Genomic DNA, 12,609 nt, shown 5'->3' on the forward strand with positions numbered 1-12,609 from the left:
CTGAGAAAAAAATTGTTCGTTAAAGCAATCCAAAACGCGCCCTCCCGACGCAAATATTAATTGCATAAAGTCGGATTTCAAAGTAAACGACGTAAATGTACTTCTATCGCGTTATCAAAAATGTGTTTCATCTAACGATAATGTTAACTACAAATATAAGAATTTCACTTTTAAACACAAATTTTGTGGTTACTCACCAAATTTGTATAATACCATCAACCTCACACGTGCGATAACATTTACAACCATTTGTTTTTTTCTATTAATAAGCATCATGTATTGTACAAATATACATACAATATATATAAAAAGAAAATAAAAAAAATTGCAATAAAAAAAGAAATAAATATAGGATAGTAGGAGTAAAGAAATTTTTTCATTTTGTTATATTTAACAGCTGCGAAACAATTTGTTGCGTTTTCCTCATATGTGTGTGCATCGATACACATACACGTATAGGTACGTGTATGTAGTTATATCCAATAACGCGGCAACGACCGTAAAGTTCGTAAAGAGCAAAGGCAAAAAGCCTCGGCTGACGTTCGAGTTATATGCTTCCGACGTGGCATCTCCTTCTCCGGGGTTGTTTACACAACGAGAAGGGTTTTGCCCGGCAGCTTTTCAGGGTAAAACGACCCTTCTTCTCTTCTCTCTCTCTCTCTCTCTCTCTCTCCCTCTCTCTCTTTTTCTCTTTCGTTCTTCTAACAGTTTATTCTCTCTTTGTTCCTCTTACGAGGCAAACCGGGGGTATAGGGCAAAGTTATTGCGAGCCACAATTCACTTGCACGGAAATCTCTTAATCTGAGCTTACAATCGCGACGAATGAATTACGTAGGTGAAATTCTATCGTAGAACCGAGCCGCACAACGATCCATTGATGACTACGTATACCTAGAGATATCTATATGCACACCTACACACATACGTGTGTAACTTATATGTAGATAGGAAGACTTAGAGGTTCGTTAAATCTCACTAAAGTATTACGAAGAATAATTTTTATTTTCTACCAGGTCGCGCGTATTTTTATCGGAAATGATAAAAATAAGAAAAAAAAATAAAAAGAAAAAAAAATTAGAAAAAGAAAGAAGTGAGATTAGAGAAATAAAATGGTCTTATCGAACGTAGTTGAAATGAAACATATTGTGTACAAAAGTAAATACTTATTTACTTCAACCACATTTTTTTTTAGATTAAAACATTGATCGACCATTTCGAGCCTCTAACTCGAAATGAGTTTAACTAACCATGGTTTTGATTTTACTCGTTGTTACCCGTTATTAGACTAGATTGCTAAAATGTTCAAATAAAGCGCGTGCGAAATTACAGGATACATCGAGGAGGACAGGGGTGGGGGGTGGGGGGGAGGGAAAGAAAGTTCTATCTATCTAAAAGCTTGCAGTGCTTTTTACGAGCCCTAAAAACATTACCGTCGCTAAGTCGTTAACTCGATATCCCTTCTCTATTTCACTTCTCTCTCATTCTCTTCAACACTACTGCAATTTCTGCAACCCGTTATACATAAATTTACACGCCAACGATGTAAGTGCGTCTGTTATTATGCGTTTGACTTCTATGAGATAATAATAATCAAGCAAAGCTGAAACATTTGAATATTTAATCGCTCGCCATCACGGGTTTACACTTTCGAGTTATTACAAGGGTTCAATCGTTCGTGATAATCGATAGAATAAATTTACAATCGAATATTTACATGATAGAAACAGTTTAACATACCTCATTCTGCATACATATGTATATATATACATGTACGTAAAAATATGTGTATGAATTCATTTTTATACTATATAATGAGTAATATATAATTAATTAATAAAATATTTTGATTTATATGTTTCAGGCCTCGTTTTACTCGACTGCACTGAAAACCTTGATCTCCGTGTCTACTGTGATACTGCTTGGCCTCATATTTGCTTACCATGCCTTAGAAGTTCAGGTGTGTATAAAAATATAAAGTGACCTTAGGTTAATCCTAATATCTCTCTCTCTCTCTCTCTTTTTCCTTATCCTTCTCTTTTGTATATAATAGCGTGCGCGTAAACAATCGTGCAGGTTGAACGATTGTGCTCAGTTTAGAATTACGAGCATCTGCGTCGATGCAACGTTTAGTGGAACATATTCGCGTATAGCTACCTCTCATGTAAAAGGATTATGTTCGAGTGAGTAGATTCTAGTATACACGATAACAATATTTTACGTGGAAATGTCACGATAGGGAAAAATTATTCTTACAAAAGTAAGATCTTGATTAAGATTCTCTTTGAATATTATGAATAATAAGTACGAAACAATTAAGCCTATTTCCGAATTTAATCAAAGATTTCCACTTTCTTTAACCTTTGCTGAAAACTCGAAGGAGAGAAAAAAAAAAAAAAGAAAAAAAAGAAAAGTACTAAACTCGAGAATGTTCAGAACCGAAAGTTAAGTACTTACGAGTCTCTCTCTCTCTCTCTATCTCTCTCTCTCTCTCAAGATGACTCTATTCGACCTTTCTGTAATGATGTTCGTTCGAGTAGTAAACCCTTTCCATGAATCGCACTTGACAAACTTCCGTTCGTTTCCGGCGGAATATTAAAGAGCTATCAAACCGAGACACCTACTTTAGAATCAGAGGTTCTCAAATTTAGATAACCTATTCGACCAACGACAAACCTATTTGTTCTTTGTTAAATCGCTTTTTTTTTTTGTTTAAAATATTTTTAATATTTACTAATAATTTCCGAATCGATCAATTTGATATTATTATATTTCGTTACTTTGGGATACGTAAAATTTTGAATGGAGATTAATTGCAATCTTTAAGAGAATCAGCATTTTTATTTTTTATTTTCTTTTTCTTTTTTTTTATATTCTATCTTTATTTACTTGTTCCCTCTCCCTCTTTCTCTATCTATCTTTTTCTATATTACTATTCGATTTTCAATACCCTTTAACAATACAGTATCGATATTCCGGTTACCTCTAAATTGTCTTCGAAGCTTGGAGTTATTGTGTGTCTGTCGTTGATGCAACGTCACGACGATAGAAAATTTCAACTGGAACTAAACGAGACCCGTCCAAATAGTCGACGAGAATTCGTTCATATGGTTTTTCCTATCTTCCGAAAGTAAAAAAAAAAAAAAAAAGAAAAAAAAAGAAAAAAAAAAAAAAAAAAAAGTGAAACATATAATATTAACAGTTGACAATTCTTTGCGAAAACTAAATTTTTAAAAAAATTGTGTGACACACGTTGTTTAAAACATTAAATTATTTGTCGAAATATATTATATTACATATATATATATATTCGTATATGCATATACATATATTCTTGTAACATGACAGGAATAATTATGGAGGACATAACATTGGCCGTACGTCTATTTTACGGCTATTGCGTTAAAACAATGCACGTATGTGTTATATGCATATATGCATATATATATATGAATATACAAAGGTTGATAGAGGTATATAATATCTAGATATATATGGGTGTAGATGGATAGTCAAGTTCGTATCTCCGATGTCACGGCTTGAACATTTTCGTAGGTCGTAACTTTGCTCTATCTGCATTTCCATACCTACGATAATACCTTGAATTTTATTGATGGCTTCCGTTGAATCGATTCCGTTTCAATTTTTCGATAATAGCTCGATAACATTTAACGAGAGAATTGAGTAAATCGTATTCGTTTAACATATCTAATTCTCATATATTCTCTATCGGACAAAAATTCGTAATAATATCGTAAACTGTTATTATGAAAATTATATTTCTGTTCAAGGACAAATCGGTATCGTCGAATTTTTCAATAATAATCAATCGCAAAAGTAATTTAAATCGTACTTATATATTTTTACGATACGAAAGATTTGAATTATTCGACAATTATTTTTCATAGGAACTTTTCGACTCGATAAAAAAAAAAAGAAAATAATTTAAATGTCTATTAATATTTGACACGATATCGATTCATTTTTTCCTAACAAAAGTAATTACTATTCATTAATATATTGAATATCTTTGATACAAAATAATTAGAAAGTTAATCAGATTCGACAGCTTTATTGGTTAACACTTTAGCTTGTAACTTAGAGACACGGTGACTCTACGTTTGAAGTTAAATTCGCAATTAATTTTCCTTTGCGTGTTAGCAATTTTCGTACTCTCTCTCTCTCTCTCTCTCTCTCTCTCTCTCTCTCTCTCAGTATGTGACTTCAGTAGGATGCGTAGAGACTGTCAAAGGGGAATTAAGTTCGTCGGAATCTCAGCGTATTATCGATGAAATCCATGAGTCTCTGAGAGAAGGCACAGGACTTGTGCGTTGCGATAACTACGTGATATCTACCTCATCCCATACTAATTACGAGTAATATAGAGAAGCGATAACACTAGTCTATCACCACCCTCTTCCCGAATTCCCTCTTGGTATTGCACGATATTTTGCGAGTTGGACTGGACATCGGTATCACGAGAATGCTTTGTCCTTTCTAAATTATGTACAGTAGAACTAATCTCTCTTTCTCTCTGTTTGTATACCCGTATATATGTGATATATATCTAATAATTTATGATTAATAGATAATTAAATTAAATATGTTAAATCCCCCTAAAATAATTTCAATTCTAATTAATACTTAAAACTTTGGATGTGTTATCAATTAAAAATGAATAAATATTTCATTTGACATAAGCTTTTTCAGTAATTAATCTCGTTCACGTATAATCTTTTCCAAAAGTATCGAGAATCAGATTGAGAATCACTGAAGGGGAGAAATACTGCAAATCAACTCGAGTATCAATATTTAAGTTACTGTTTAAACGATTTTGGTAAAAGGAGCTTCAAAGTATTATGAGGCACGGTTTGTTATTATCAATAGCTTCCTATTTTATTAAAGAAAAGTTTCAATATGTTGAATTAGACATAAAAATGACTAATAATTTATTAATCGTCGTTAAAAAAATATTCTCTCAAAGAATTTTCTTCTTTTTCTTCTTCTTCTTTTTCTCCTCTCTTTTTCTCCTTTGATATATATCTCTTTGCCTTTCCTTTCTACGTCTTCTTTTAATTTATCTACGAGAGCTTCCCGTTTTCTACGAATTAGTTTAAAGCGACACACCCATGTTTTATTATAAACGCCGTAAGGATTCTGCGGTAAAACGTAAATTCCAAGTTTCCCTTCACCAAAGTAGAACCAGCTTGATTACAATGGCAGTTAAATATTACTTCCGTCTTAAACGGGACGTGCCTTGTACTCCGTGCTTGCACGATTCCTTAAAAAGCCTTTATTTACGTTCTTAATTTCTCTCTCATAATTCTATTTGAAATCACGTCGTCTTCATCAAAGTGATTTAATCCGTAATAATTAATAGTAAATCGAGTATTGCGAATAAAATTTTAATATTACCAACAAATGAAATTCGCGAGTTAAATTGAAGATAAACACGTTTCGTTCCTACGAATCTCAAAGATTTTATTTTTCAATCTTATCATTGGCTTAAGCATTTTCTTTTTTTTTTTTTTCAACAATATTTTGCGGTAAATCGAGCAACGGACAATTTGAAAAAAATTACTAACAAATGAAACGTAAAACTAGGATCGTCGAAAAAGGACAAAAAATAATGATTTCTCGTCGGACCTATGAAAAAAGGAAAAGAAGAAGAAGACAAAAAAAAAGAAAAAAAAAGAAAAAAGATAAATAAGGATACATATATGCAAAGATTTTATCTGGGAAAATCTAAAATGCAAATTTTTCCTTGTCTATTCGAAGTCACACGAGCGACGCGACGACGCGAATCACCGGCGCGAATAAAAGCTTGGCACATGCTAAAACCTTTTGCACGGAGAAACTTTTCGTCTTTTTGACGATGTGCGATTTATGCATGTATGTATGTACGTATGTATGTATGTATGTATGTATGTTGTACGAATCAATAGTATTCATTGAATATTTCCACGGTTCTCTGAGCTTTTCAAGAGCACTCGCGGCTTATAATAACTGAAAGACGGCGGAAAGCAAAACTCTCCTTAACTTTTCTCTTCGATATAGTATCGTTATGTATGTGTGCATGTATGTGCATATGTATATTTGTATGTTAGCCGAAATATCTCTATCTCAAAAGCTTTTCTCGAAAAAAGAAAAACCAAATAAAATTATTTGACTAAAAAATCTTAGCAGTGTGCTTTCAGTGATAAAAGAAAAGTACCAAAAGAATGAAATATTGGAAAAAGAGGAGAAGAGAAAAAAAAACAACAGAAGTAAAAAAAAATATCAGACTTCGAAAAAGTTTCGAAGTTCAATTAGAAGTTCTTTCTTTGAGAAGGTTTTTTTCCGGTTTCGGTCCAATTTTTTGTACGCACTTGATACCCCACAAAATTAAGAGAGAAAAATTAAGATAGACGAGTAGAGAGAGGAAAAGTAAAGAAAAAGTTAAGAAAAACAATGACACCTTAACTCGTTCATTTATTTCTATTTGCCCATCGTATCGTGGACGTGACTTCATAAAAAAAGTTCCCGAGACTACTGAGAGAAGGAATTGTACAAGTTGAAGCTGGGGAAATGTGCCAAGTCATGAAAATTTAACAGCTGCATTCTGACAGATTTTACGTAGCTAAACTTTCTTAACGAAACCGATTACTTATTTTGTACTATCGTCCAATTTTACATTTTTTTTCTGTTTTTTTTTTTTTTTTCAACATATTTATACGCAGAAGAGAGAGCATACGTTATTAACATTAATTTGTGTAATCCATTAATTCGTGAAATACGATAGTAAGTGATAACATTGTATAATATAGACAATGGCTGACAAGTGAAGAATGCATAAAGAAACTAAAAAAATAGTCGAGAAACCGTTCTTTAAATTGGTTTAATTTCCACTCACCCTTCTATTATCAATCGTCATTCTTCTCAGCTTCTGACCAGACGTATTAAAACGTGTTGAGATGTATTCCTGTTTTATATATTATCCATTTTTTTATCTCACTTATCCTCTCATTAGATACAACACTACACTACACCAACAACAACACTACACCAGCACAACGATACACTAATTAATAAATAATAAAAATTTCAATAATTAATCGCGTTAGATGTATTTCATCTTATATACACGATGTTAATATATATACACACACGTATGCGAGTCACCACTCGTCACTAGTACACGCACACACTCGCGCACGTATGCATATTATTTGTATAGCAACAAAACATGCGACGTACACGCGAATTCATTCTTTGTACTTTTCTAATATCGGTCCTACGTCTCGCGACGCTCGAATAAGACTGACAATAAGTCAACGAAGGTTAATGTGTATACAAGTTCGACGATGAGATCTTTAGTAGATGAAAGATGACAACATTGGAATATAAAAACTGGCCGAGGAGGAAGTAACATTTATTAATTGTAAGTAGTTTTGTAAACACTCAGTCTCCCTACGTCATTTCTCTTCGAATTATCGACAATAAAATCATTTTCCTAAAAACATCAAATCGTTTATTTATATTTCATAAAACTGTTTATCGGTCGATGAAAATTTTTGTTTATAATTTATTTTTATTTAATTATATGATCAAATTTAATCAAGTCAAATAATTAAATAATAAAAATAGAATTTACGTTAATTAATTGAAAACCACAATGAAATCAAACGATAAATCGTAATTATTAATATGTCGATACTTTCTAAAGATAAAAATACGCCAATTAATGAAACTGTAGAGAATTTTCGGCTGATTATGCATTTCAATCATGTCGTTTCGAGTCACGTTCGTTCAATTAAACTACATTCATTTGTTACCTGATAAACGATTACCGAGATTTCTACTTGACAAATTCTATCAACTATTATTTAACTTAATATTATTCCAATTCTAATTTGTCTTGCCAAAAAATATTAGATTTCGAAAAATAATTTCTTTTTCGTATAAGAAAAAATGTCGTATGATTATTTGTACAAGTTAACGTTAAAATAAATTTAATTGTGTGATATACGAGAGAACATGTATTACAAGATATTTTGAAATTCTTTGAATGATAATAAAATATCAACATTTTCCGTGTTGGCTAAATGAAAATCTCATGTCCATTTCAATACTTCGTTTTAATATTCATTATTTCAATATAACAATTAGAATGGTACTATCGAATTACGTTGGACAAATGTTTTGTACTTTTATTGTAACGATTAATTTATTAATCCTAGAATTTTGTTCATTATTATTTTCTCGTATTTCTAACTTTGTTTCAAGTGCATTAATATAATTAAATGTGAAGGGAGTTGTCAGAGACGACAAACTTGATCACTTCCCATGACTCTGAAGGACTAAATAAACAATGTTTTTGTTTATCCACGAGTGTCTCAAGTTTTTCACACGAGATTCAATATATTCCACCCTCTGTTTGCAAAACGTTACCACCGCTATCAAAGTAACCCTCGTAAAGTGCACTTTGGATCTCATCGATGACGACGACGACGACGACGACGAGTTGATGCGTAACACGTGCGACTCTTCTTCGTGATAAAATCTTAAAAAGTTTTGCACTTTTATCAATACGGAAAGCTCTTTGATATTAGATAATGATTCGATCGTATAAAAGTAAACGAACACGGAGTATTTCCTTATTTTTATTAATAAAGTCGCCTAACTTTTTTTATTATCTAAACTTTCTATTTAAACTTTAAATCTCTTTCCGAAACTTTTCTTAATATCCAATTCCGGGTATTATCTAATAAAAAGATATACCTATGCTAGATAATACAAATTCATTATTATTAATTGATCAAAAGATATATTGTAGATAATTATCATTTTCAAGGAACACTTATTTTGCATGACGAACAATATAGAAAATAAAAAAATGATCACGTTTCTTCGTTTGTGCGTGCTTGATCATTGAGTACGGATTAAATTTGTTTTCCTGATAACAACGCTATTGTTCGATAACAAAGCATTTCATTCCTTTGTCGTACGGATTTTTCAAATCTTTTTATTCAATATTTTCATCGAGCTAACAATCTTCTTTATCTTCGAATACACTAACGAAACATAAAATATACTTCGATTGAAAAACAATAAAAAATTACATATGCATTTTTATTACATATTATATAAAATATAATACATATGACAACCTATATATAGATAGCTCTCTCTCTTTCTCTCTCTCTCTAGTAACGCAAGGGTAAATAATAATACTTAATATTCTAAATAAATATATACTTTAATATTTGTATATATCGAAATTTTCATACTATAAATAAATGATAAAAATATCGAAACAAAATAAAAGATAGTTGTTTTAAGAACGAAATTTAATACATAAAATTTCGATTCAATTATATAAACCGAATAGAAAAAGAAAGAAAGAAAGAGAGAAAAAATAGTTTGGAAAAGGATAAAACTATCAAACAAAACCTTGAAAAATTGATATCCCTCCGACAGTATCAATTTGAAGAAAGGAAGGAATGAACAGTGTGCGAATTTTCGAATTACCGAATACGACTGTAAGAGCTTGGCTCGATTTTCTACGATCACCGTATACTTACGATACTTTATTACCGAACGCGCCAACGTTCGACGAAGTTATGGTCGTTTCGTGCTTTCTCATTCTAGCGTCAACTGCAGCTAGAATTGCAGCGCCAACTGCGACCAATCGTCAATAGTACGAAATGAATGATTGTAACTTCTAACGTCAAAATCAAATTTTCGTTAAAATTGTTTAAACTATTATCAGATAAAAATCGTTAAGTAATTTTCTAACAAATTTGTACAATATTGTAATTTCAAAGTTAAATTACGTTATAAAGGATTATCGTTGGGAAATTTTTGTTCCGTATGAGATAAGAAAGGATAGAAAAATCGATGGAACATTAAAAGTTCGAAGTAATGCATGCAAATGTAAAAGTATTGGAGTTTCTTAAATAGTTTCGTATCGTTTTAAGATAATCTATGCGTAAAAATCTACCACAGTATGTAAGTAAGCAGTTTTGGTGAAATGATACTGAAAATGATTGCACTTATCCTCTTTCTATCCATTTTTCTCTCTCTCTCTCTCTCTCTTTCATTTATTTTTTACATTTACGATGTAAACGTTCATACGTGACCGGCAAAAAGCTTTAATAAAAAATAACACTTGAAAAATAGCACTCTGACCCTATGCAACCTATAAGTGTGAGTAACATTGTCAACGATTATTAACGCAGTTAAAACAAACAATGAGAATACATGCAACGTTGCACTCTAGTCAAAATTTTAACAGGCATGCTTACGTGCACTTCACGTTTTACTACGACAAAGTATGTTATATTTAAATATGTATAAATTTACTTGGGTATAAACGAATCCACGTGTATATATACACGTGTGTGCGTGTATGAAAGAAGTACGAGTAGGTATACTTTGCACACTTCGTTGAACAATTATTTTTTAGTTCTTAAATCACGATACAAGTTAATTAAGAATTAATCTAATAATTCACGGTACTTCGAATAGCTGTGCATTTCAGAGAAACGTTTTAAAACTTATTTTAATGCATTTAATGTATGCTCTGTTTCTGAAAAATGGTCTCTCTCTCTCTCTCTCTCTCTTTCTCTCTCTTTTCTTTTTCTTTTTCTTTGTTATATCCTCTTGTTAAATGTTTCAACAAAGCTGAAATTTTTACCTTTTATTATTAACATCATTAGTTTTAATAAATTCCAACGTTTTATTATATTGTAAGAAGATATTAATGGTTAATATAACTCGCGTAAACGTAAATAAATAACTGATTAATATTACAAGAAATGGTCTGTTAATAAAATGAATTAAAGAAGGAAAAAAATATTAAAAGTAAAAACAATGGATAGGATGTAATTAATGGTCAAGTAGAAAATTTCATTAACAGATGTCGGACATTTAAAAGAGAAAAAGAAAAAATAGAGAAGAAGAAGAAGAAGAATAGAAAAAAAAAGAGAAAGCATAGATCGGTAGGTATATATCGTTCTAATTCGTCCAACAAGAGTACATTTTCTTCCGTCTCATAAATCACACGTTCAGCGGATTATTTTCTGGTTCAAATTCTTTTTCCCCTTTCTGTAATTTTTTTTTTATCTCTTTATCGGGTTCGTTGACGATGAGGAAGATGAAAAAGATGAAGAAAAAAAAGAAATAAGTGTGAAGATTAAAAATAATATAACGTATTACGATAAGTAATGAAATATTTTGGAAAAAGAATATTTTAAATTAAAAGAAATGGGGTAAAGAGATTTTGTGTTAATCGTTTTGAATATAGAAACAAGAAAAAGAAACAAAGAAATAAAAAAGAAAAAGCAATGAAAATTGTATGCTTTGCGTTTAATTAAAAGCCAATGTTTAATTGTAGACTTTAATATTCATTTGTAATTAGAAAAATCCGTTTACCGAGATTCTTTTCTTCTTTTTTATTATACAAGCACGTGTACAATGAATTATATGTATGTATATATAGATATACATAATTATAAGCGAAGCACGTTTTTCAAATTAATCAAGCTTATGCACGTATTCCAATGATGCCTGGAACTTGATATTCGTATAAATGCAAATGAAAATTGCATTGATATCAAAAAAAGAAAATGAATTACGTATTATCGAATTATTTATTTAAAATCTTTCTATTTTATTTTTTCGTTTATATCTTACGGGCGATCGTTGCGATATTTAAATTGAACAAATTTTTATATAAAAACGTAAAATAATTGTCAAAAACGAACGAATTCAATATATAATTGAATTATTTTATTTGATCTTTCTTATTGAATTTAATTCGCGAATGTTATTAAAAATATATAATTAGAAAAAATTTCTATGAAAATTAAATTGGTATGAATTACTTATTAGTGATTATAATTGTAACAATATAATATTATAAGATAATATTATAATAATGTTTCACATTATATTATTTGATCAGATCTTTTTTTTGCTAAATTAAATGCACTACAGAGATTCTATAAAAATAAGTATCTTGGAATCAAGCCACGACTGAAGTGAAACTTCTTAAATTATCCCTGCCGTCTCTTGCAAATAATATTTCTCCAACGATATTTTCCGCGTTTCTTCCACTGAAATAACACACCCCTCTTTTTTATCTTTCACTTTTCACATCGCTTGAAAATTTTCGGTACCCTTTCCCAAGAAAAAAAAAGAAAATTTCATTTCAAATATGATATAAGAAATCCTAATCGAAACGTCGAAAAGTTTTAAGAAGAACGAAATAAGTATGATTGGAGGAATAAAAATTGTTCGTTTAGATCGTCGAAGAAATCTACCCTTCCAATTTTGGCCCTGACATTTTTATCTTTCTCTCTCTCTCAACGATTCGAAAGACAAATTGATGCTGTCGTAGTTCGATCGATCCAAGAATCAAAGTTGAGCGAGAAAAAAAGAAAGATATGGAGAGAGAAAGAGAGAGAGAGAGAGAGAGAGAGAAAGAAAGCGTGAAAGCACACACGTCTTACAATCGCTTTTGACTGAAAGCTTCGTCTCGTTTTTCCACCCCAACCCACCATTACTACTTCCCGGATATCTTATCGTCATTCTCTCACGAAGACGTTCGTTCGTTCCTCGTTCGTTCTT

At 30.9% G+C, this 12,609-nt stretch overlaps 1 protein-coding gene and 1 long non-coding RNA gene across 7 annotated transcripts in view; one reads left to right on the top strand and one right to left on the bottom strand.

Annotated features, from left to right (window-relative positions):
- The window catches only part of LOC106792842, a 127,383-nt gene extending 119,559 nt beyond the window's left edge, over positions 1–7,824 (bottom strand). Inside the window, exon 1 of the long non-coding RNA XR_001382350.1 lies at positions 6,890–7,824. This is a non-coding gene — a long non-coding RNA (uncharacterized LOC106792842). The remainder of the gene's footprint in view (positions 1–6,889) is intronic.
- Positions 1–12,609, top strand: part of LOC106792803 (small conductance calcium-activated potassium channel protein) — a 149,431-nt gene that overhangs the window by 116,790 nt on the left and 20,032 nt on the right. For all 6 annotated transcript variants that reach the window (XM_014759333.1, XM_014759327.1, XM_014759338.1 and 3 more), the window contains one exon: positions 1,862–1,957. In XM_014759333.1, the coding sequence (XP_014614819.1) occupies positions 1,862–1,957 (96 nt within the window). The remainder of the gene's footprint in view (positions 1–1,861; positions 1,958–12,609) is intronic.

Source organism: Polistes canadensis, unplaced genomic scaffold (assembly GCF_001313835.1).
Source record: "Polistes canadensis isolate GaletaPanama2010 unplaced genomic scaffold, ASM131383v1 scaffold_10, whole genome shotgun sequence".
NCBI lineage: Eukaryota > Metazoa > Arthropoda > Insecta > Hymenoptera > Vespidae > Polistes > Polistes canadensis.